The sequence below is a fragment of the Myotis yumanensis genome, unplaced genomic scaffold (assembly GCF_028538775.1).
Source record: "Myotis yumanensis isolate MYYU_CA2020_CCGP unplaced genomic scaffold, mMyoYum1.0.hap1 SCAF_18, whole genome shotgun sequence".
Classification (NCBI taxonomy): domain Eukaryota; kingdom Metazoa; phylum Chordata; class Mammalia; order Chiroptera; family Vespertilionidae; genus Myotis; species Myotis yumanensis.
The window spans coordinates 7,468,337-7,495,176 of NW_027223769.1; the positions used below are offsets into that span (position 1 = coordinate 7,468,337).

General features: G+C 43.0%; 1 protein-coding gene across 11 annotated transcripts in view; it reads right to left on the reverse strand.

Moving 5' to 3' along the window:
- Positions 1 to 346: 346 nt before the first annotated feature.
- ZNF146 (zinc finger protein 146) overlaps positions 347 to 26,840 on the reverse strand; it is a 44,351-nt gene continuing 17,857 nt past the window's right edge. For 5 of the 11 annotated variants that reach the window (XM_070398466.1, XM_070398464.1, XM_070398461.1 and 2 more), the window contains 2 exons: positions 17,338 to 17,556; positions 9,375 to 12,851 (listed from right to left, as the gene is read on the reverse strand). In XM_070398466.1, the coding sequence (XP_070254567.1) occupies positions 11,200 to 12,078 (879 nt within the window). In that variant the 5' untranslated portion in view covers positions 12,079 to 12,851; positions 17,338 to 17,556 and the 3' untranslated portion in view covers positions 9,375 to 11,199. Of the gene's footprint in view, positions 676 to 9,374; positions 12,852 to 17,337; positions 17,557 to 26,840 lie in introns of those variants that run through there. The other 6 variants (XM_070398469.1, XM_070398470.1, XM_070398471.1 and 3 more) reach the window with 3 other exon arrangements.

Consider the following 26,840-nt stretch of genomic DNA (forward strand, 5'->3'; position numbering starts at 1 on the left):
CTCTATCCACTGAGCCAAACTGGTTAGGGCAGAAGTCTTTCTTATGAGACTGACAAAAACCGAGGAGGGGACAGCCCTCTTCCTTAAACTCAGAAGGCTGTCTGATAACATCTTTTCTGGTGCTGATAACACTTCTATTATTTTTAAATTATTATGTATACCCTGTAGTCTGTTCTTTTCTTGCCCCTTTAAATGTCTATCATACCGATAGAGAACATTCTAGATCAGTTGCCAGCAGCAAGAACAGTACCAGGTGTTAGACCAGTGGGGTCAGACTGGACCTTGGCTTAGCAACCACGGTACTTGAGTTCTGGCTAGAAAAAAATTCAGAGTTAGGACTCAAATTATGAGACGGTTTATTTAGAAAGTCACAGAGGTAAAAGTGAGTGGTAGAAGAAAGAGGCTCAAGATGTAACGTGCCTACAGAGAGAAAGGAGAAGGGAGAGGAGAAAGGTTTGGGCATGATCCTGGAAGAGGGCGCTGGGTCCTCTGTCCTCTAGGGGAGGTTCCAGGAGAGGATCTCCATAAAATATTCATCAGCTTTCCAGGTGGGTCATTTTGGGTGGAGGTCTCCACTGATTGGTTAGCGCCAGTGCAGGGAGTCATCAATGCAGCTGGTCCTGAGGTCAGCCTCGGTGTTGCTTGTCAAGTTTTGCTGCTTCTCTGGACCTGGAGCTGAAATACAACTGAGGCCTAGATATTATCTCTATCCCACATGACCAGCGATATGAAAAGTCAAGGGATCCAAATCGCATGACCAATCAATCATATGCTAGGGGAGGAGAGGTTACCCTGGGCGCAAGATCCTTGTTTTCCCAGCCGTTCCCATTGCTAAGCACCCAGGGCTTTCCTCCCTGGTGACCTCTGCTCATGTCTAACTGCCTACCACAGATCTATTTATATATTTTTCCTTTCTCTCATAATTTTAATTTCATTTTCCCCAGTCCAGTGATAACTTACCAAGCTGTTAAGATTGACTGATTTGGTACTCTGCCATATCCAGTCTGCTCATTATAGTTCCTAAGTACAACTGCTTCATTTTACTTCAAATCAATTAGCCTTGCCTTGTTCACTTATAAAGTAAAACAATTGAAATCGTCTTTAGCTTCCCAATTTATCTCTAAAGATGCACTATTACAATAATGGTTTGAGAACTAATAATTACTAGGTATGTAAATTTCTATTTTCTCATCTGTAAAAGGAAAATGCATGGCAAATTACCAGCTTTGTAAATTCTATTTCGTAATCTGTAAAATAGAAATGTGACTATACTTCATAGACTTGATATGAACATAACACAAGATAAAGCTTTTAGAACACTGAGTGCAGCAAATATTAAAGACTCAATTATTGGTAGTTACTATTTAGAAACCTATGATTCCTGAGTGGGCAAAGGCAGACAGGTATAGGAAAGGCTCAATAAAAGAGTAACAAGTGATCTCTGCTTTTGATGATGAATACATTTTGATAGCTGATAATTAAGAAATATAGCAGATGGATATACCAAATAGGAAAAAAAGCCTAAGAAAAATTGCTAATGTGGAAAAAATGCAAAGCAAGTTCTGGAACCATCAAGCAATCTATTTTTAGTTGATAAAGTACTAGTACATACATTTTTTAAAGTGAATAAAATATGAAAGACCCATATTTATTCTTAGTATGTCAAAATAAAATTAACTTTTATTTTCCTGGGACATATATGAAGATTGCATGTTTCCCCAATAACCACATTCTGTATGTGTCTATCATCTCAAAAAATTGCCTTCTCCTTGCCATTTCCTTCCTGGATTATGTATTGGCTTGGAATCCTTCAATTATCTCAGCAACCCAGGCAACCAGATATTCAACCATTTCAACTAAATGAAGTTAGAAAAAATTAAAACTGGTTCTGTTTATAGGTAAAAAAAAAAAAAAAAAAAAAAGTTGAGCCTGGCTGGTGCGACTCAGTGGTTGAGAATCGACCTATAAACCAGGAGGTCAAGGTTCGATTCCAGTTAGGGCACATGCCCAGGTTGTGTAGTAGATCCTCCCCAGGAGGCAGCCAATCAATGATTTTCTCTCATCATTGATGTTTTTCTCCCTCTCTCTCTCTCTCCCTCTCACTTTCTCTCTAAATAAAATAAAAATACATTTTTTAAAAAGAAAAAAAAAGGTGTCTGAAATAATCCAGAGACCTTACACCAAAAAGCCAAACAAACTGTAAGACCTCTTCAGCTCCTACTCATCAGTCCTGTGGGCACAGCCACTGCAGTCTACCATCTTAACCCATACTTCCCCTCCACTACTATCTGTGCCATTGGAAATGGCACAAACACTGCTAATGAGCTAAATCTCAATAAAGGTTCTACCTCTACTTTCTGCCTTAACTCAGCCATGCTTTTTCTAAGGGTTTCTATTCCCCTATAGCCCTCTAGAGTTGATGTTGCTCATTTCCCATGGATTCCAGAAAAAGGTTGAATGTCTTTTGTTGCCTACACATTTCTATACCTCATCCTCACATAAAAGCCCTTCAGTCGCCGAAACTGGTTTGGCTCAGTGGATAGAGCGTCGGCCTGCGGACTGAAAGGTCCCAGGTTCGATTCCGGTCGGGGGCATGTACCTGGGTTGCGGGCACATCCCCGGTGGGAGATGTGCAGGAGGCAGCTGATCGGTGTTTCTTTCTCATTGATGTTTCTAACTCTCTATCTCTCTCCCTTCCTCTCTGAAAAAAAATCAATAAAATATATATTTTTTAAAAAAGCCCTTCAGTGAGAACTATGTCTATGCTTATACCCCATCCTATATTTCAACTGCTTATCTTCCTATACTGTAACTTGCTCAAAACTCATTCTGGAATAGTTTTGAGAAAACTCATAGATCTAAGTTTTGTGTGTGTGTGTGCTTTTAAAAAAGAAACTTGCAGCCGAAACCGGTTTGGCTCAGTGGATAGAGCGTCGGCCTGTGGACTGAAAGGTCCCAGGTTCGATTCCGGTCAAGGGCATGTACCTGGGTTGCGGGCACATCCCCAGTGGGAGATGTGCAGGAGGCAGCTGATCGATGTTTCTCTCTCATCGATGTTTCTAACTCTCTATCTCTCTCCCTTCCTCTCTGTAAAAAATCAATAAAATATATTTAAAAAAAAAACTTTAAAAAAAAAGAAACTTGCATTTCAGCTAGATTTGATCAAACTTATGATGGTAATTTTAAGGATTTGTGTATCTAAGCTTATTTTCACAGAATGAGCTGTTTCAGCTAAGTTTACTGATTTCCAGGTTGTGTGTTGGATTGTCTCCAAAATGATGTTTAAGCCCTAACCATGGTACCTGTGAATGTGACTTTATTTGGAAACAGGATCTTGGAATATGTAATGAAGTTGAAATGTGATCATACTGGACTAGGATAGGCTTTAAACCCAATAGTTTATTCTATATAATAAAAACGTAAAATGCAAATTGACCGAACGGCCAAACAGCAGAAGGACCATCCGGACAACCATCTGGACGACCACCTGGGACCATGCTATGACACCCACTGGCACCAGGCCACCCAAGGCGGGTGTGATGCGATTGGCCGGGGGCCCGGCCATCACCCCATGATTGTCCCGCAGAGGGAGGCCCAGGTCACCGGCAGGGGGGTGATCAATCAGGGGGCTCTGGTGGGTAGGCGGGGCCTCCCTCTGTGAGGGAAGCCCAGGTCCCGGGTGCTTCCCCCAGCAGCCCAGGGAAGAAAGGCCTACTCTTGCATGAATTCTGTGTATCGGGCCTCTAGTATACTTATACACAGGGAGGTTTGGAGACACATAGAGTAGGGGGTCATGTGAAGACATTGGGATGGTGATGCAGCCAAAAGCCAAGAAACGAGCTACAAAAGTTGTATGAGGCAAGGAAGGATTCTTCCCTAGCCACTTGGGAGTGATCATGGCCCTGATCATACCTTGGGTTTTGGACTATCAGCCTCCAGAACTGTGAGAGAAGAGCAAAATACCAAACGTGGGGCTTAACAAAATACTAGATGGCTTAAATTTTGTGGTATTTTTCTTTTCCTTTCCTTTTAAAATATATTTTTATTGATTTCAGAGCAGAAGGGAGAGGAAGAGATAGAAAAAATGATGAGAATCAATGATCGGCTGCCTCCTGAACATCCCCTACTGGGGATCGAGACCACAACCTGGGTATGTGCCCTTGACCGGACTCGAACCTGGATCCTTCAGTCCACAGGCCGATGCTCTATCCACTGAGCCAAACCAGCTAGGGCAAGTTTAGTGATATCTTTCCATGTTAACTGTAGGAAATAAACTCCCCACTCACTGAGAAATTCAATACTAGTATTTTCATTTTCTCTATCTCTACTTTCTTTATCATTATCTGCATGGAAAAACTTAAACCAATTTGCTGGTCCCCCTCTTCTCACATATATTTTCACAATGGTAGAAAATAGTAATGAATAAAAACATATCATGTGTATTATAAACTAAAGTTTAAAGGGAAAGTGTATATCAGTTTAATTTATGTAATCAGATTTGAAAGCTTAAATATAATGGATTATGGATTATTCCAGTAAAATTCCAAGTTGGTCAAACAGAAATTTTACAAGGAATGCAATATAGAATTTTATTGTTCACGTTTATTAAACAACTAGAGCAGGGGTCCTCAAACTAAGGCCCGCGGGCCACATGCAAATACAAATACTGTATTTGTTCCCGTTTTGTTTTTTTACTTCAAAATAAGATATGTGCAGTGTGCATAGGAATTTGTTCATAGTTTTTTTTAAAACTATAGTCCGGCCCTCCAACGGTCTGAGGGACAGTGAACTGGCCCCTGTTTAAAAAGTGTGAGGACCCCTGAACTAGAGACCCGGTGCATGAAATTCGTGCACGGGTAGAGTCCCTAGGCCTGGCCAGCAATCAGAGCGATCTGTGGGGTGACCAGCGGGGCGATCGGGGGACCGCCGCTGGCACCCGCCTTGGCTAGCCTGGGGCCTGCAGGCTGGGGGAAGCTCCTACATAGAGCGTCTGCCCCCTGCTGGTCAGTACGCGTCATAGCGACTGGTCTTTCTGCCATTCAGTTGATTTGCATATTAGGCTTTTATTATATAGGATACCTCTACTTTTTTAAAAGAAAAATATAGTAAATCATCCACAATTCTACCTATTCAGAAATTTCCTATCATACCCTAGGACAGGGGTGGGCAACCCCTGGCACGCATGCCAAACATGGCACGCGAGTAATTTTTGCTGGCACGCGAAACCCTCTCTTATAATCTTCCATTTACAACTGTGAATCTTTGTTCTCAGTGATGAATTTTGTTAAGTCTCATAATAGGAGTAGCCTGACGGATGAAAGTAGCAGCTCGTGCATATCTCTGAAGGTCACGAAATATAAACCTGATGTAAAATCTGTCATCAGTGATGCAGCAGCAAAAGTCCCACTGATAATATCAAACGGAGTCATAAAGTTTTTTGTCGGACTATCAGTTTACATGTATACATTAAAAAATAAATGTATTTTTCATCATCATATACTGTGTTTTTGTCGCTCGAATGAATTTTATTATTTCTTCAAGGTTCTTCACATATGTACACCTTAAGAGATATCAAGTAGGCATAACATGTTCTCAAAAAATTAGGGTTGGCATGCAGAAGAATTTTGAGTCAGAGATTTTGCTGGTTTTGGCACACACTCACAAAAAGGTTGCCCACCCCTGCCCTAGGACTTTTATTGCATTGTAAAAACATGTAGGGTCAGTGGGAAGAAAGACTTGAGGGTAAAATATATATATACCTATATATATAAAACCCTACTATGCAAATAAACCAAATGGCGGAACAACCAAACAGATCGCTATTATGTGTACTGACCACCAGGGGGCACACGCAGAACATGGCGGGCGTCGGCAGCAGGCAGCAGAGCATGGAACATGGCTGGCATCGGCCGCAGCAGGATGGTGGAGCAGGTGAACGGGGGCGCCAGACCAAGGGGGTGGTGCTGGTTGCAGTCATCGGGGCGGGCCTCTGGTGGTTACTGAAAATTCTTTACTCCCACATGCTGTGGTCCCACTGGGCGCTCGCGCCTGCTGCCAGCACTGGCCCCACTCACACTCACTGCCGGCACTGGAACCCTGCTCGCACCTGCTGACAGCGTCCAGTGCCAGCCCGATCGCTCAGCACTGTCAGCAGGTGCAGGCGGTGATGCCAGCCCCAATTGTCCCTGAGGGCTTCTCCACACCCCCCTCTGCACCTGAGGGGCAATAGGGGCTGGCAGCTGCCTCTCAGACCCGCTGCCAGCAATGGTCCCACTCATATCTGCTGCTAGTGCCAGAGCCGCCACTTGCACCCGCTGCCAACACCCAGTGCTGGTCCCGATCGCTTGACACCATCAACGGGTGTGAGTGGCAGCTGACGACCCCAATCACCCAACGACTTCTCCACCTCCTCCTGCTTGAGGGGTGATCAAGGCAGCAGCTGCCGCTCACACCCGCTGCTGGCACCAGCCCCAACCACTCCACAACATCAGCGGGTGCGAGTGGGGCCAGCGCAGTGTGTGAAAGCAGCAGCGGCAGCAGGAGCAGGGCTACTGGCAGACAGGGGACTGGGGGCCACAGTGGGAGGGGCCAGGCGTGGGCAGAGAGGAAGGGCCAAGACCCACCCGTGCCCACAGCAGCCTAGTGGCCCACAGTTCCTTTCAAGGTGCAGGAATTTGTGCACTGGGCCCCTAGTGTCCTATAACTTTCCCAGCCCATGCTTCTTGGCACTCCCGAATTGAGACACAGTTCTCTAAAAGGGTGTAAACCTTCCAACTTACACATAGCCCTATGAGGCCAGCCTGAATGGTTATCCATAACTGTTGAGGAAAGAACCTTGTAGAAAGAGCCAGGTCAAGACCATGAAAAAATTTGGGAGTCAGTTCTCATCTCTTACAAAGAACTCCATCTCCCATATTTTTAGTCATCCAAGTATAAGAAATTTAAAAATGATAGAAATGAATTTAGAATTGCCTTTGCTCCAGATAGCTTTTTTTAAAAATATATATTTTATTGATTTTTTTACAGAGTGGAAGGAAGAGGGATAGAGAATTAGAAACATCAAGGAGAGAGAAACCTCAATCAGCTGCCTCCTGCACACCCCCTACTGGGGATGTGCCCACAACCAAGGTATATGCCCTTGACCGGAAACGAACCCGGGACCATTCACTCCGCAGGCCGATGCTCTATCCACTGAGCCAAACCAGTTAGGGCTGCTCCAGATAGTTTTAAAATATTGAGTAAACTTGTCAATTTGTTTATTTGCTTTGTGAATATTCCCAGTCTATATTATTTAGGAACATACAAGACCAGAGTCATTACTTCTTCCTGATGAGTTGAAAATTTTACTATTCTCTAGTGACTTTAACTCTTTTTAAAAGTGTATTTGCCTTAAAGACTATTTTGTTTGGTATGTAAATACAACAGCTTTTTCTTGGATACTATTTGTCTTGTATATCTTCTGTATTTTTTCACTTGAGTCCTTATCCTTTTATTTACTTAATTTCACAGAGGGAGATAGAAACATCAATGATGAGAGATAATCATTGATTGGCTGCCTTTTGCATGCCTCACACTAGGGATCGACCCACAACCTGGGCATGTGCCCTTGACTGGAATCAAACCTGGGACCCTTTGGTCTGCAGGCCGACTTCTATCCACTGAACCAAACTGGCTAGGGCCTTACCTTTTTAGATGTATCCCTTGTAAATACCCTATAGTTACTTTAAAATAAAATTCCCATTTCACAATCTTTGATTTTAACTGAATAGCTGAGTCCATTTCCATGTTTTAGGATTACTTATATACTTAGATTTATGTTGTTTCTACTTGTTTTGTTTTTGTTAACTCACTTTCCTGCCTTTCTTTGTGAGTTTTTTTTCTCCATTCTTTTCTTCTAGTTCAGAAGTTCTCTCTACCTGCCACCGGTCCCTCCCTTCCTCTTAGTGGCTGCCCTAGTTATTTTAACATGCACTGTACACTGTCAATGTCTGTCAATCACCTGAAAAGGACCTTAGAGTGCTTTAATCCAGCAATTTTTAACCTTTTCCATTTCATGGCACACATAATTACTAAAATTCTGCTGCACACCAAAAAAATGTATTTCCCTGTCTTACCAAAAAAAAAAAAAAGGCATAATTTTGATTCATTTATACTGGACAGCTATTGTTGTTGGCTGTTGTCATCTTTTGACAATCTTTAAGGGAAAAGAGGTCAGTGCGCCTAAATAGGTATAGCATATTTTAAAAATTCTTGTGGCACGTCAGTGTGCCTCTTGTGGAACACTGGTTGAAAACTGCCGCTTTAACCCAATAATTCCCAAATTTGTTTCTCAAAATTTTAGCTCTCTTAACTCCAGAAAATAGACATCATTGTTTTATACTCACTATTCCTTTAATCAAAACATTTATATGAAAAGTTCTTTTGCCTATTTAACCCTTGGTATATTTTAGTCTGGTCACCAGCATTTTCTCATTTTACATATCAACCTATTTTCCACAAGATTCCTGATATAGAATTGCCAGGAATTCCCTGGCTCCATATGCTAATTAACTCCACCGAGCTAAGTGAAGCCCAAGAGATTAAAGAGAGAAAAATTAGTTTAGGAAAACCTATCTTTTGGCTAAAATCTTTGTTTTTCCTTCTTTGGGTGATAAATGCAGGTAATTTTTAAATGGTGCACAAATATCTGGTTCAATTTCTTAGATTTAGTATGTAACATCCTTTTTTAAAAAGGTAGTGGAGGGGCTCTATATTAGAAAGGACTAAGTTTCATTTAGATAACTAAGTATATAATTCATGGTCATTCCTCCATAAAAGCTAACAAAAAAAATACACAGTAATGATGTAGTATTTAACAAGTTTAAAAGCTTTTTAAAAAGCAGCTTTTGAAATCAAGCTCAAAAAGCTGTATTGCTGATCATCACCATTATATAAGAAAACTTTTAATTAATAATATTTATATCAAGTTATACTGTAAATATGGACCAAAGAAAAATCATCTTCAGGAAGGATTGGTTTACACAATAGAATTCTGTTCAGGGTCTGGACCACTTTTCTCATACACATCCTATCCTCTACACCTCTCTAAAAGAAACAAACAGTAACTTGATGGGGGCTGGGAGGATTCCCTTCACAATGTCTGTGTATATCAAAGCATCACATTGTACACTTTAAATATCTTACTATTTTATTTGTTGATTACATCTCAATAAAGCTGGGCTGGGGGGCGGGGGGTAGATGGACCCAAAAGGGTATATTTGTCAAAGTACTGGGAGGAATGAAAATCTGCAGGTTATAACTGAGATCCAGGTGTTAGCATTTAACTCAAACTGTGGAAGTTGTGGGCAGTTAAATGATTTTCTTTTGAAAAGAAAACAATCACAAACTTAATTTTAATGCACACACTGTTCCCATGGTAATTTACAGGACAGGAAATTTGACATTCCAGAAAGTTTATCTAAAAAGACAAGTTACACGAAGGCTGTGTAAACTTTACAAGTTATCAACATTTTTAAGCTCAAATGATATGTTGTAAAATGAGTAGACAAACACACAGTATACACTGACATGTAAAAATAAATTAAACAGATTTGGATTATGCTATTATTCTTAATTTTAATAAAATAGATAATTTCATACTACATAGAGAACAAGTCCATCTACTCATCATTGATAAAATTTTAGAAATATTTTCTATAAAAAGTTTAGCATTTGATTCGGAATAAATCCATTGGAGCATGATTTCTATAGGTACAGTGATCCCATCCTCACCCTCATGATTAATTTTGAGAAACTTGGAAAATACAGAAAAGTACAAAAAAATAAGACAAGATATCCATATACCACAATCCAGAACTACTCAGTATTTTTATATATGTATTTACTTGCAGTCTCTTCTGTTTTTTAGAGTAGATGTTTACATATAAAAAAATGAAGTCCTCTTTAACCAATTCCCCACTCCACCCCTCCCACACTCATCCCCTTCCTTTTTCAACTCTTCACAGGCAGCCCCTATCAAGAGTTTGGTCTCTATCCTTGCAATCCATTTCAAAAACATTTTAAAAACATACATACATAAATACATATATGTATCTATTACCAATATATAGTACTGAATTTTATAAGGGAAGTTTTAATTCAAATTTACAAAAATGTCATGGTATCAGAATTGTCATTCTGCGGCTTCATTTTCCTCAACATTTTTTATACCGTTCTCTGTAACACATATAGATTTCATTTGTTACATTTTACAGATACATAATATCCCATCATAAGTACTTTCTACTTTATTACTGATGGGCATTTGTTTACAACTTATGGCTACTACAAATCATACCACAGTAAATAGCCTGGTATATATTTCCTGAGCATACAAACTCAAGAGTAGAAAAGCTAAATATTTTTAATTCATTATAAGGGATGTTCACCTACTCCCAGGGTCATAACCATTTCACTACACAGTTTTTCAATATTCCTGTTTGTTTGTTTTTTTTTAATGTGTTTTTATTGATTTCAAGAGAGGGAGAGAAACTCCCAAAATTGATTGACTGCCTCCTGCACACCCCCTACTGGGGATCGAGCCTGCAACCCAGGCATGTGCCCTGAGTGGGAATGGAATCATTGACCTCTTGGTTCATGGGTTGAGGCTCAACCACTGAGCAACATCTGCTGGGCCATGTTCCTGTTTTTAATCCCCATGGATTTTACCTTTATGCATAGTTCATGATCTTTTTTTCCTTGGAGAACAAATCACCTCCAAATCATTTTTTAAACAGTCCCATTTTCTTCTCCAATTCTAAATTCTAATAAATGTATAGGTATTCCAAAATCTCTTCTGTTCTGCTAAAACAATACCATAAAAGTATTTGCCTTTCTAACACATACAACTTACTGTTCTTATTACAATGGTGAAGATCTCCAGATCTAGGCAGATAGACAGTAATGATAAGCATGTTTCCCATTCCCAATTTTAGTGGAAATGTGTCTGAAGCTTCAGGATTACTTTTACTGTGGGTTTTTTGTTGGGCATAGGATTTTTATGTCTTTCTCTTCAGTATGAATTCTCTGGTATCCCATAAGTTTTTAGCTTTTGCTTCCCTCATTTCTGACCGTTTCCTTCAGAACAATTACTTCTGATGTGCTTGCCATAGGTGTAAACTCCATCGAATTGCTTTCCAATTTTCAAGATATTTAGAGTTTTTAATGAGTATGAATTTTCTGGTGTCTAATATGGTGTGACTTCTGGCTGAAAGCTTTCCCACATTCACTACATTGATAAGGTTTCTTACCTGTGTGAATTCTCAAATGCAGAGCAAGGGTTGAGAATTGAGAGAAAGCTTTCCCACATTCATTACATCCATAGGGCTTCTCACCAGTATGGCTTCTCGCATGCACGGTAAGAGATGAACTTTGAGAGAAAGCTTTCCCACATACATTGCATTCATAAGGCTTATCACCTGAATGAATTCTCACATGTACAATAAGTGATGTTCGTTGAGAGAAGGCTTTTCCACATTCATTACATTCATAGGGTTTTTCTCCAGTGTGAATGTTTTGATGTTTTATGAGGTACTTCTTTTGGCCAAAAGCTGTTCCACATTCACTGCATTTAAAGGGTTTCTCTCCAATATGAATTTTCTCATGCTCAGTAAGGTTTGATTTGCCACTGAAGGTTTTGCCACACTCCTTACATACAAAGGGCTTCTCTCCTGTGTGAGTTCTCTGGTGTCTGATGAGGTTTGACTTCTGAATGAAAGCTTTCCCACAATCTTTACACTCAAAAGGCTTCTCTCCAGTGTGAATTTTCTGATGAGTAAGAAGGTTTTCCTTCTGGCTGAACGATTTTCCACATTCATTACATTCAAAAAGCTTCTCTCCAGTATGGGTGTTCTGATGTTTAATGACATACTGCTTTTGACTGAAGGCTTTTCCACATTCATTACATTCAAAAGGTTTCTCTTTATTATGAAAATGCTCATGCTCAGTGAGATTTGATTTGTGGCTGAAGACTTTCCCACATACCTTACAAGCAAAGGGGTTTTCCCCACTACAAATTCTCTGCTGACTGTGGTGTGACATCTGAAAGGAAGCTTTCCAACATTCACAAATTCTCTCTCCAGTATGAATTTTTTGATGAATGAGGATTTACTTTTAGATGAAGGTATTTCCACATTTCTTACATTAGTAGAGCTTCTCTGTGTATGACCTTTCAAATGTAAAGTAAGGGATAGATTTAAGATAAAACTTTATCTTACTGAGTTCAAAGCTTTCTCTCAAAGTATAAATATTCCAATACTCAGTGAATTGTTACATTCAATGGTTTCTCTTCAGTATGAATTTTTTCTGCTCATCTAGCTAAAGGCTTTTCAATATTCCTTAGAAGCGCAGGGTTTTTCTCCAGCCTGACTTCATTCATTTCATAAGGTGTGACACAAGTGAAAGTTTTCCCACATTCAGTTACTTCATAGGGTATGAATCCAGTATGAATGTTCTGGTACCTGATAGGGTTCAAACTATTTTAACTGAAGGCATTTCCACACTGATTTACATTTAAAGAGGGTTATTACCATAAGGAGAAAGCATGGCAATATTTTTAAATCAATAAAATTGATGATTTGTTCCTACACAATGTCCCTCATGATTAAGTCTTAATTGTGTTTCAAATTTTTTCTAGGTAAGTTGAAAAGAATGTTGCCTTAAAAGATAAAAGGTCTGAGATCAGAGGAAGTATTTTTCCAATTTTCTTACATTCACTGTTTTTTTCCTCAGTCTGTACTTTATTGAAGATGGATGCAACTTGATTTCCAAGTCTTGTTGCCCCTCTATCTGCTCATCATCTTCTCAGGCTTCTTCTAAAATGGAATACAAAACAATCATCATTTAAAAGAGTTATCATATAAAGTGCTTAGAACTGTGGCTGGCACTGGTAAGCACTCAATAAAAGTTAGCATTATGTTATTATCATTATTTATGAACTAGAGGCCCCGTGGGGAGCGGGCCTATGCAGTCAGTCGGACGTTCCTCAAGGGCTCCTGGACTGTGAGAGGGCACAGGCTGGGCTGAGGGACCCCCCAAGTGCACGAAATTCGGGGCTCTAGTATATTCATATTTGCAGAACAGATATATAATATATGCTGGATTATTCATAGACTACCTCAAGAAAGATACATGTGAAACTCTTATACGTGACTGCACTTTGCGCTGGCCAACGTGGCTTGGTTGGAGCATCGTCCTGTTCATGAAAGGGCGGTGGGTTTGATTCTCGGTTAGGGCACATACCCAGATTTCAGGTTCAATCCAAGGTTGGGGCCGTGGCAGGAGGAAAAAGATCAATGTCTATCACATCAATGTTTCTCTCTCTCTCAAATCATTTTTTTAAATAAATAAAAACGTGAAAGTGACTGCATCTTTGAAAAAGTGTTAGGATCAAAGGTCAGAGGTTAGAAGAGAATTTTTCATTTACCTTAATGTTCAAAAATGTTTTACAACTTCATGTATTATATTAAAAAATATACACATGCTCTCTCTCTCTCTCTCTCTCTCTCTCTCCCTCCCTCCCTCCAGAAAGACAGAACTGATTTCTTAGGCAACAACTTCTGAAAGAGGTATATGAGAGGGGAAGGGAGGAAAGCAGTCTGTTGATGTAAAATGGGGGAGGTGGATTGTAGGGCGCCGCTATAGGGTTAAGCCTCGGACTGACCTGTTGGCAAAGCCACAAACAAGTCCCAGCTTAGAAGGCACAGTCCTCTTAGCATAATGAGGCTTGAAGATCCTCAAGTGCTACCAAAACGAGTGAAACTCACAAGAACATTATAACTATGGTGATCACTACCTTGTTTACCTCTGGCTATAAAATAAAGGCTCAGCTAGCCTCTGGATCTCTCTCTGTGGCCTCAGCCAAGGAACAGGAAGATCCACCTAGATCCAGCTTATTCTCTTTGTCATTGCTTCATCCTTTCGCCACCCTCACTCAGGCTTTCGAACCCTTGGCTGAGCTGGCTTGGCACAGTGGATAAGACAATATGAAGTATGATCACAGATGTAAAATAAAATTCTGAACCATTTAACCACTGAAAGAATGAGAGAAAGTGGTCAGTAATAAAAAGGAACCTAAATGTCAGACAATATATAAAGACTCAAAACCTATAAAAGACAATGCATAAGGGAAGGAGTCTATACACATTGGGGGATATAAGACTCAGAGAATCAATGACAGAGAGAACAATTACACAGAGGCAGTGTAAGTAAAAGTGTGGACATTCACATTAAAGATAATAGGGGAACCTGGCTGCCTAGAATCTAAAGAAAAAATGATGACTAGAAATATTAAAGTATTTAAAGAATTCATACCAAGTGATACTTCAAAAGTTGGACCAGAGGAGGAACCAAGATGGTGGCATAGGTAAACACCTGAACTTGCTGCCTTGCACAACCACATCAAAACTATAACTAAAAGACAAAACAGATATCATCCAGAACCATGGGAAGGCTGGCTGAGTGGAAGTTTGACAACTAGAGGGAAAGAGAAAAGCACATCTAGACTGGTAGGAGGTGCAGAGGTGCGAAAGAGCGGAAGTACGGAGGCACGAGAAACGGGCTGGCAAATGGGTACGTTGTGGTCTTTTTCAATGGGGAGGGAGATACAAGCTCCCGACTGCTCTGAACTCCAGTTCCGGGAGAGATTCTGGGGACCCAGACTCATACGGGGAGAAACTGGACTGTCTGGCATCGGGCTGGAACATGAGGGCGGCTTTCTCTCAGAGGTGCTCACAGCGTTCATTGTTCCTGCCCGGGGCCGCGGGACACAGAGACCCAAGGGCCTTTCCAGGGCAGGGCCGATGGGCAACCACTGCTGTTTGCACCGCCCTGTGATTCCCTGAGACCGAGCACCACCCAATTTACAACCCCACCCAAGCTGTGAGCAGAGGCTTTTGCATACGAATGGCCTGGCCTTTTGAAATCTAAAACCTAACAAACTGCAGCTGGGTCAAAGAACCCCAGAGCTTCCAAAAGGAGGCCTAAGGCTCGTCAGCAGCCTGCACTGCTTCACAGCTGCGCCTCATCTGGGCACCTCCAAACCCCAAACGAAGAGGAGGAATCTGCAGATCTCTCTGTAGCTCCTACTGGGTGGCCTCAGGCAGTGGCTGACTTTGCACCTCTTTGGAGATCCAAGAGCCAGTGTACCCAGTGGTCAGAGTGGGACCATCCAGATTACAACTCCTCAGATCCATAAGAGACACACTCAGGGGGCAGACTCAGTGAGCACCAAATCGCCACTGAAGCAAGTCCTGCCCCATAAGGGTGTTTCCAGCACAGCAGTTCTCTAATTGTAGACATAACTGGTCCTCACAGCCAATTGGTCTGGAGGTCAATTCCTCCCAGTGATACCAACAGCAATCAAGGCTTAACTACAACAAGACTGTGCACAAAGCCCACAAAGGGGTGCACCAAGAGTGTCCACCTCAGGTAATTGGGGAGGCTGAGCCACTGGGCCCTATAGGACACCTAGCACACAAAGCCACTCTATCAACAAAGAAAAGCAGCCAAAATGCGGAGACAAAGAAACAGGTCACAAATGACAGAAATGGAGGACAGCAAACTACTGGATATAGAGTTCAAAACCACGGTTATAAGGTTACTCAAGAATCTTCTAGAAACCTCTGAGAAATTTAGTGAGACCCTAAAGGATATGAAAAAGGACCAATCAGAAATTAAGCATACACTGACTGGAATAAAGAATAATATACAGAGACCCAACAGCAGACTAGAGGATCGCAAGAATCAAGTCAAAGATTTGAAATACGAAGAAGCAAAAAACACCCAACCGGAAAAGCAAAAAGAAAAAAGAATCCAAAAATATGAAGATAGTGTAAGGAGCCTCTGGGACAACTTCAAGCATACCAACATCCGAATTATGGGGGTGCCAGAAGAGAGAGATCAAGATATTGAAAACCTATTTGTGAAAGGGCGAGGGCTACGCCCTCCATTTTGCCCCGGATCCTCCATTTTTGTGCAGCAGCCATTAGCCATGTGCTCAGCAAGGAGCTTCTTCCCGGAAGCCCAAGCCTCTGCTAGCCACACCTAGGATTTCTTTAAACTAACCAATGATAATCAAGGGAAGTGCACACCATAGACACAACCACATCCTGTGTAACAAGACACCGACTTGCGCCTGGCCAATCGGCAGGGACCACAGTCCTCTCTCCTCCCCTTACTCCAAACCCCCTATAGAACCCCTCTCCACAAAGAGCTCTCTCTCTCTCTGCCTCCTGCCGCTGCGTCGGCGAGTGTGGTGGACGGGGAGCTCGAGCTAGCTCGAATAAAGACTCTTTTGCTTTTGCATAGGACTCGGCTGGCTCCCTGGTGGTCCTTTGGGGATCCTGAAATCTGGGCATAACAATTTGAAGAAATAATGACAGAAAACTTCCCCTACCTGGTGAAAGAAATAGACTTACAAGTCCAGGAAGCGCAGAGAACCCCAAACAAAAGGAATCCAAAGAGGACCACACCAAGACACATCATCATTAAAATGCCAAGAGCAAAAGACAAAGAAAGAATCTTAAAAGCAGCAGGAGAAAAACAGTCAGTTACCTACAAGGGAGTACCCATACGACTGTCAGCTGATTTCTCAACAGAAACTATGCAGGCCAGAAGGGAGTGACAAGAAATGTTTAAAGTGATGAATAGCAAGAACCTACAACCAAGATTCCCAGAAAAGCTATCATTCAGAATTGAAGGTCAGATAAAGAGCTTCACAGATACGAACAAGCTAAAGAAGTTCATCACCAGCAAACCAGTATTATATGAAATGCTGAAGGGTGTTCTTTAAGAAGAGGAAGAAGAAGAAAAAGGTAAAGATAAAAAGTATGTACAACAAAGTGACAACAAATACATATCTATCAACAAGTGAATCTAAAAATCAAGTGAATAAAAATCTGATGAACAGAATGAACTGGTGAATAAATAGAATCAGGGGCATAGAAAGGGAATGGACTGACAATTCTCAGGGGGAAGGGAGTGTGGGGGGTGCGGGAAGAGACTGAAGAAAAATCGAACACCTATGGACAAGGACAAAGGGGGGAGGGGCGGGTAAGGACATAGGTTGGGGTGGGAACCGGTTGGAGGGGAGCCATGGGGGAAAAAAGAGGAACAACTGTAATAATCTGAACAATAAAGACTCATTTTAAAAAAATCAATGGAATGAGGATTAAAAATAAATAAATAAATAAAATAAAATAAAAAAAAAAGAGTAGGACCTGTAAGAAAATCTTCTTAAAAGTATTTCAGATGTTGATGCTTACTGAACAACTATAACCTGTCTGGTTGTCATTCACTCACCTGGACAAATTTCCTTTCCACTTCTTTCTCCACCATCCAATTTGCCTTTCTGTTCCAACAGAAAATCATGTATAGCTTGGTTAATTTATAACCTGCTGTTGGAGAAATGACAAACCACTAGAATGTTAATGCTGGGACCAAAATGCCAGCCTAGAACTCAGGCTGAGACCTGGGCTCTCAGGGCCTTCTGGAGGATAACGTGCAATTTCCAGGGATGACCTGTGAAAAAGAACAAAGTAAGGACCCTTTGCCTTAAAGATTAAAGTACAATTATATGAGTAAAGGGACAAAGACTATGAATTCTGAATTTCAAAGCCATACTCATTAAACCATTTAAGCCTCCACATATCCTGAAATGGGCATAGAAAGGAAACTTACTTTCAGAATTTTACTTACATAGAAAAGATGTTCATACCATACCTATTTGTTATTGTTCTCTAGCATCACACTCCTGCATAGGTTCTTGTTAAAATTTTAACTGTGGCCCTTTTTCCTGGATTAATTCAATACTGAAGTCTATGACTATCACAACATATGCCTATCAGAACTAAGCCACGTAGGTAAAATGCATAGGAAGTTGTTCTGACAGTATTCAGGAATTTTTTAAAAACTACCAAAAAAGTTTCCTGAAATATTACTATTTACTTTGTTTGCATTATAGTCTGAGTATTTCTAATATTATATATTAGAAATGTCTTGTAAATATGTTCATCCATTCATTCAAAAAACATGTTTAAGGTCATAAGGACAACTGACAAAATCTTAATATGGACTGGATTAAATTATAGTAATGTATCAATGTTAAATTTTCTGAGTTGGACTACTGTACTATAGTTATAAAAAAGAATGTCCTGCCTGGCTAGCATGGCTCAGTGGTTGAACCAGTAGGTCATATAGGTTGATGCTCATAGTTCAATTCTGGGTCAGGGCCTATACCCAGGTTGCATGCTTGATCCTCAGTGTGGCATGTGCAGGAGGCAGCCGATCAATGATTCTCTCTCATCATTGATGTTTCTCTCTCTCTCTCTCCCCCTCTCCCTTCCTCTTTGAAATCAATAAAAAAATATATATATATATAAAAGCCCTGACCAGTTTGGCTCAGTGGCTAGAGTGTCAGCCTGTGTACTGAAGAGTCCCAGGTTCGATTCGGTCAAGGGGATGTACCTTGGTTGTGGGCACATCCCCAGTAGGGGGTGTGCAGGAGGCAGCTGATCCATGTTTCTCTCTCATCGATGTTTTTGACTCTCTATCCCTCTCCCTTCCTCTCTGTAAAAAATCAATAAAATATATATTTTTAAAAAAGAATGTCCTTGCTCTTAAAAAATTCATGCTGAAGTATTTAGAGATAAAGAGAGTATTGTATACAACTTAGTCTCAAATGCTTCAGAGAAAAAAATTACACAAATACATACTGAGAGAAAGAGAGGACAAATAAAGTGAAAAAAACAAAATGTAAATGATTGGTGAATTAGGGTAAAGGGTATATGGGACTTCTCTGTACTATTCTAACTTTTCTATAATGTTGAAATCATTTAAAAGCAAAATTCTAAAAAAAAAAATTAAGTTACTACTTACATAAATACTATCTACACTGTTTGTTGAAAAAGCTTGATCACCAATTTGTACTGGGGTATGACAGAGATGGAAGACTTAGAGCCTTATTTAAACAGTAATGTATACAAAGAAACATGAGAAAGTAAGTTGGCTGAAGACAATCTGCAAGAGGAAAAAAAATCAAGTTTGATATTCTAGAAAATCAGAGTGTCAGATTTCTGAGGAACATACAAGCAGATACATCCATTAGGGCAATTGTATTTATAGATGAGGCCTCAGAATAGTCCTAGAATCGAAATGGTAATTTGTCAGGTGTCAGAATATCAATGCTGCTAAAGACACAGATGGAATGTTACAGAGATGTGAATGCTTACAGAGAATATACATTCTGCCCTGGCCGAGTGGTTCAGTTGGTTGGAGTGTCATCCCATAGACCAAAAGGTTGTGGGTTACGGGAGGCAAGCAATCAATGTTTCTCTCTCATACTGATGTTTTTCTCTCTCTCTCCTCCCTCTCTCTAAAAACAAAACAAAACAAAATAATAAAAACATATCCTCAGGTGAGGATTAAAATATATATACACGTATGTGAAAAAGATGGTCAAGGACAGAGAGAATCCTAGAAACACCAACAATCTAGGAGGCCAGAAAAAGTTTTACAGGAACATTGTGGCTGCTTAGTTTTGAATCTTTCAAATACTTCTTTTTGAAAAACCATACAAACATCAAGAACAACAGGAAGGAGTAATCAACCAGTCAATCTTTAGTGAAACTAGTAGAGAGATAATATATGTTAACTCTAAATTATATGTAAGTGTGGCCCAAAACACAAATGCTACAGGAACCACAATAGTGTGGCAGGTGTATCCAGAAAGACTAGATAATGGAGAGAAGTCTTTGACTTAATAGATCCCAGAAATAACTAGCAAATATTCATTCTCAAAATGAGGTATTCACCCTCAGTAAAAACTTGTAACCAGTTCTAATAATGAAGAAAATTAGGGATAAAAAAAAAAAAAACAACTCCCAAATTCCATGTACCTCTGCCAAAGGCAGACCCAAAAAGGAGGCCTAACCAGAAAGTTGCAAAGAAGCCTAGAAAAAACCAGAAATGCTGAGGGGGACTCTTAAGGATTTCAAACTTTAAAAATCTGCAGATATTTCCTTACAGAATGAGTAGGCCTCATCCTAAGAGGTAACTAATGAAAGCAAAACCTAACTAAACAGAAAAGGACTGCAGGGGGGAAGCAAAAAGAGTAGGCTTAAAAAATACAGTAAGTCCTTACTTAACATTATCAATAGGTTCTGCAACTTTAAGCAAAACAATGTATAACAAAACCAATTTTACCACAGGATACTTGATATAAACAAGAGTTCAGTTCCCATGGCATCTCATCAACTTTATAGCCAAAGGACACTTTAGGGAAGAACATTATTCCAGGACCTGCTGCACTTGGGAGTGGAGCATCCTCAAATTTACCAACTTCTAAAAGTGAATACATCATCCTAAAAGGCAAGTACTATGAAAAATTATGGGAAACAGAGAGATGGAAACAGAAGTCTGCCTCACAAGGTTAGTTCATTGAGCCAGAGAAGGTACACAAATCCCGTGCTTTAAAAACTAGAAAGGCAGGTGAACTTTGAACCATAGAATAATACTATGCCTCCTTTTTCCTGGTACTAGTCTAGGAAAATCTATCTGATACAAACATGAGTAACACAAAAGAATCTATCTGTGTCGTTGTGTTTCATTTTTTATCTACTTTGTGGCAATATTTTCAGATGAGTTTATTAAACTGTTGGAAAATTATGCTGTTTATTTTTACTGTTTTTTGTTACATCAGAAATGCATTACTTTTCTAAATAATCAAATTCATTTTTTAAAAAGCAGTCCTTGAACTTGAGAACAAATTGAAGAAACAAACCCAACTGTTAACTTGGTAACATAATTTCTCAAAGAAAGGATTTATCTCAAATGACTTAAGAACAGAGAATTCTGACCATACATCATTGGTCAGACAAAATCAATAAAGACAAAAAGCAATACAAAGAAATTTCTCACATGATATAGTATTTATGGTTACTATTAATATCAGCATTGTTATTTTGAAACCATTTTCTTTATAATACAAGACAAAGCTAAGAAAATAAGTATTTATGTTAACTTGTTTCAGAATTTTTATTATAAAACTAGAGGCCCGGTGCACAAAAATTTGTGAACTCGGGTGGGTCCCTCAGCCCGGCCTGTGCCCTCTCGCAATCTGGGGCCCCTTGGGGGCCCCTTCCCCTGGCTGCTGGCACCAGTTTTTCTCCGGTGCCCGGAACCCAGGCCTTTGCTCTTCGCCAGGAGGGGCCCGCGCGGTGGGCGAGGGGCTTAGCTCTTTTAAAAATACTTCTGAATGTTTGGTAAATAGCCCTATAGGAATATAATTTCTGGAACATGTGGGTTGTTAAGGGCTGATTTGGGTAATCAACAAAATGTATGTTAAAATCCTAATCCCTAGAACCTCAGAATGTACCTATATATAGAGATAAGATCTTTAAAGAGGGGATTACATTAAATTGAGGCAGTTCCAGTGGGACCCTTAGCCCATTTCACTGAAGTCCTTATAAGAAGAGGAATGTTGGGGTCCTGCCCAGCAGGTCCAGGGGTTCCCAAAGGTGTGGACGGAGTCGGTGAAGAAGGAATGACACAGAGGCAGCGTTCAGGTAATCATCATAGCCAGGTTCTCTTTTTATTGTCCTGTTACATCTATATTTATACTATTTGATCCTATAAGCATGCCTCTATAAGCTTTTATTTGCCGAGGAGAGCATGGGGTCCGTTTATTGGGGGGTCAGTCAAAGGGGGAGCTGGCTAGGGTGGGGTAGGGCAGCAGCTTGTCTGGCCCCTGCGAAACCCAACTTGAGTCCAGAGCCTCAATCGCTTTGAAGCCAAAGTCTTCCTCCACCTTTATCTGCACGGAGGGCCAGCTCCGGAGTCAGCGGGACTCCCGCCTGGTGCCCTTCCTGTGGCGCTCGCTGCGCTCGCTGCCTCTTCCACCCGCTGGGCCCCTCGCCAGGGGCTGGGCTGCTGGCTTCTGTGGGCGCTGGCGTCCTCCTGGGCGGGGACAGCCCCTCTTTCTCTGGAGGCTCATTCTCAGCGTTGCCTGGGGTGGGGGCGTCTGTGCCCTGGCTGCCCTCGTCCTCCAGTAAGATGGTGAACTGGCTGGCCCGGTAGTCATCACCGTAGGAGTCCAGCACCTTCTTGAGGGACCTCCGCTCCTGCTGGAGTCTCCGTGTTATCCTCTGTACCTGATGGAGCCTGTTCAGGACCCGCTCTTCACCTGCTTGATCTCCCTGCAGTGCCGACCCAGCGCCTGGTACTTCCTGTGATTGAGTTCCCGTTGGCACCGCTGTTGCTGGCCTTGGGCTGCCTCCTCCTCTTTGTCTTGCTCCTGGAGGCTGGAGCTGCCCAGACCCCCAGACACGAACTCCACTTTGGTCTCAAGCTCGCTCTCCAGGATGTGACCTGAGAACTTCTCAAAGCCCACGGCTGCCATGGACCCCTCTCTCTGCTCCAGCTCCATTTCTCCCTGGCTCCCGGTGCAGAACTTCCAACCTTGCAAGCCTCTAGTTTAAAGTGGCTTGCAAAATGACACAGCCCATCCAATTTCACAGCCAGGCACCCAGGCCCCGGCCGCTAAGCCTCCTGGGAGTTGTAGTTCTCTATGTCCGGCTTGCCTCCCTCGCCCCACCCCATCCCAGTCCCAACTGAAAGGCCCTGCTGGCTGGTCTAACCCTGTGGCCAGGCATCTGAGTCACCTCGGGTCTTTATTCCTGTCCTGACACCGAGCCATCTGACCACGGAGACTCTTCTCTTAGGAGGCCCCTGGGTCTCCTTCTGGGTCTCCTCAGGCCAGGCACCGGATCCCGTGCCCCAGCGGCGATGCAGCTCTGGCGTCTGAGTCTCCTTCTGGGGCCTGGCTGCATCGCCCCCAGGGCCCGATCATGTGCCCCAGCTGCGACACAGCCCGGGCCCCTGGGTCTCCTCAGCCCAGTCACCGGATCGCATGCCCCAGCGGCTTCTGGGTCTGCTGCTGGGGCCTGGCTGTGTCGCTCCCGGGGACCGGATTTCGTGCCCCAGCTGCAACGCAGCCCAGGCCCCTGGGTCTCCTCAGCCCAGGCACTGGATAGATTTCCCCAGCGGCGACGCAGCTGCGGCGATGCAGCCCCGGCGCGCATGGATCGCCTTCTGGGTCCCCTGCAGGGGCCTGGCTGCGTCACCTGGATCGTGTGCCCCACAGCTATGCAGCTCCAGCGCCTGGGTCACCTTCTGGGGCCTGGTTGCATCGCATCCAGGGACCGGATCTCCGTGCCCAGCTGCGATGCAGCCCCGGCCCCTGGGTCTCCTCAGCCCAGGCACCAGATAGCGTTCCCCAGCGGGCGACGCAGCCTCGGCCCCGGCGCATGGGTCACCTTCTGGATCTCCTGCTGGGACCTGGCTGCGTTGCCCGGATGGCGTGCCCCAGCGGCAACGGAGCTCCTGAGCCTGGGTCGCCTTCTGGGTTTCCTGCTGGGGCCTGGCTGCGTCGCCCCTGGACCAGATCTCTTGCCCAGCTGCGAAGCAGCCCTGGTCCCTTGGTCTCCTCAGCCCAGGCACCGAATCGCATGCCCCAGCGGCTACGCAGCTCCGGTGCCTGGGTGGCCTTCTGGATATCCTGCTGGGGACCTGATGGTATCCCCAGGCAGCTATGCAGCTGGCCTCTGGCCCCGCCTCTGGGTGTTCTCCCATCACTGGTGATCAGTGATCTGAGAAGCCAGGCGGGGCAGGGAAGAGGCAGATATCCACCTCTTCCCTGCCCCACCCAGCTTCTCCGATTACTGGCCCAGGGCCTGCAAAGGCGGCCAGGTTCTCCTATCACAGAAGCCGGCAAAGGCAGCCTGGCTTCTCCGAGCAAAGGCAGCTCGGTTCTCTGGCTCTTGGCTGCCACCTGGGTTTCCGATGCAGTCAGCGGCAGGCGGCTTCTTCACTCCTTCCCCTTTCACCTCCCAGCATTGCGGCTACATATGCAAATTAGCCACCATCTTTGTTGGCAGTTAACCGCCATCTTGGCTGGCAGTTAATTTGCAATATTGCCCTGATTAGCCAATGGGAAGGGTAGCGGTCGTACGCTAATTACCATGTTTCTCTTTTATTAGTGTAGATACAGATAGGAGATAATTAGTAAGCAAAGAGCTGTACTATTTATATTGAATTAGAAATAATAATATGAACTCATGGTTTTTAAAAATAGATTTCCTAGCTCTGTCACTGAAATGGCCTTAAAACAATGTCACCACTGCAGCAATAAAAACATGCAGTACCCAGATCTTGATCTCTAACACTATCCTATATAATAAAGAGCTAAATATGCAAATGGTTGTCACACCCTCACGCTGTCATGTTGTAACAGCTCAGACACTCAACACTGAGGAGAGAGGAATGGGGACCAGCCAGGCTGCAGCCTGGGACAGGGACAAGCCGCCTGCAATGAGGTCCTGGGCACCAGTGGCTGCGCCTGCGGCCCAGGAGAAGGGACAAGCCGCACGCCCCGCAGTCCCAGGCAATCAGGCAGGCAGAGTTGGTTAGGAATGATCAGGCTGAGGGGTTAGGGGTGATCAGGCAGGTGAGAAGTTAAGAGCCAGGGGTCCTGATTGCGAGAGGCAGTTGGACATCCCCCGAGGGGTCCAGGATTGGATAGGGTGCAGGCCGGGCTGAGGGACCCCCCCAAACCGTGCATGAATTTTATGCACCAGGACTCTAGTTCTCCAATAAAAGGAACTGGAGCTCTTTGAAGACATGGCCATTTCCATGTCTGGAAGGGAAAGTATAAGATAGGCCCTAGGTAAGAAAGCTTTCAAAATTAAATGGTAGCATGTCAAAATGAAACAGGAGTCAGCTTAAAAGAATGTCCCTGAATTAAAACTTTGATGAGTGTTGAAAAGAAAACTAGCTACGGTTATTTTTTAAAAATATATTTTATTGATTTTTTACAGAGAGGAAGGGAGAGGGATAGAGAGTTAGAAACATCGATGAGAGAGAAACATCGATCAGCTGCCTCTTGCACACTCCCTACTGGGGATGTGCCCGCAACCCAGGTACATGACCGGAATTGAACCTGGGAACCTTGAGTCCGAAGGCTGACGCTCTATCCACTGAGCCAAACCGGTTAGGGCCTAGCTACGGATATTAAAAGGATCATCCAGTACACCAAAAAGGTTGCAGGTTTAATTCCTAATAAAGGCACATACCTAGGTCATGGGTTCAATCCCTGGTCGAGGCACATACAGGAGGCAACCAGCGATGTTTCTCATATCAACATCTTTCTCTCTCTCTCTCTCTCTCTCTCTCTCTCTCTCTCTCTCCCCAAATCAATTTAAAAAATGTCCTCAAGTGACTTTTAAAAATAAAAAATAAGATGACGCTTAAAGAAGTAAAAGGCAGGAAATTTTAGGAACAATTTAAGGTAGCAATAAAATAACTGTAAAAGGAATGAAAAAATAGAAAATTATCACATTGCTTAAGATTCCAAAATGGTGGCTGAGTAAGTAAAAGCTACACTGACATTCTCCCAAGACCGAACTGAAAATACAACCAACATACAGAAAAACCACCCTGAAATATCAAGGATGCAACCCTGCTGGAGAGAACCCGATAACCAAGGACAAAAAGTAGATACCGAAAAGAGACTGGTAGGAAAGGTGGAGGCATGAAAGGGCTAACCTGGCTCCCCGAGACAGCAACTGAAGTTCCAGAGGGATATCTCAGCTGTAGGGGGGTTCCCATTGAGAACTCTGGGGTTTAACCCCAAATCTGGGTTCCCCAGACCAGAGCACCAGAACTGAGAAAGGTGCCCACATAACATCTGCTGTGAAAAGCAGCAGGGTTGCTGACTGCCAGGGAGAGGCTGCAAATGGAGGCACTCTCTAAAGGGGCTAACACACAAAATTTTGTGTGCAGCCACTCATCTTAGGCTCTGGCATAGAGAGGGCAGAATGGACTGGAGTGTGTGAGCAAAAGCCAGGATGGGGGCTCTGGGGTTGGAGCTCAGAGGGCAGACACCCGTTTCCTGTGCTGAGTCATTCTCTCATGCTGTGAAGGACATCTTTCACCTGCAGACCTTTGCTATCTTGGTGATTTGCTTGGGGGGAAGGTAGTTGCCTCACCCAGATAAAACATCCCTTGCCCCACCTTGTGGTCGACACCCAAGGTTAGTCAAGTCTCACTGTCAATGACACTACAGGCAGAGGCGGGTCTATGGAGGCTTTGAGTCCTTGACTAATCTAATCCCAGGCCTGGGGCTAGGAAAAGCAGACACGGTGCACATCTCGATCCTTTCCAAAGGCATCCAGTCTCTGCAGAGGGAGCCACAAGCTGGGGATTGCTCCCAACAGGGTACTCAGGGCTAGTCACAAACAGCATCTGACACTGTCCTGCACTTGAGATTGGGATTCGTAGCAGATTTATCTAATCCACAGACACAAATCAAAACAGACAGCTAAAATGAGGAGACAATAAAAAAAAAAAAGCCCCAAAAGAAAGAACAAGAATTCTCCAGAAGAGCTAAACAAAAAGGAGTAAAAGGACAGAACGGGACTGATAGCTGTGTCCCTAACTCCTCTTCCAAGAAAAAGCCATAGAATGTATCAGTTACTCAGCCTGCCCTTATCTCAGCCAATGGGAATGCAAGGGAAACTAGCCCAAGGCCAAAAGAATGCTAGCCACCCCCCACCCCCATCTTTGTGTAACCAGACCCTAGCTGCACTCTGCCCTTGCATCATTAGCCCCCGGCCCTCACTCAACCAACTGGGAATCGGCCAAATCAGTGGTCTGAGTGAGCCCTCACCCCCCCCCACCCCCACCCCAAGCCCTGTAAAATCTTTGTTCTTTCGAGACTCCGGCCTCTCTCGCATCCTACCGCTGCGCCG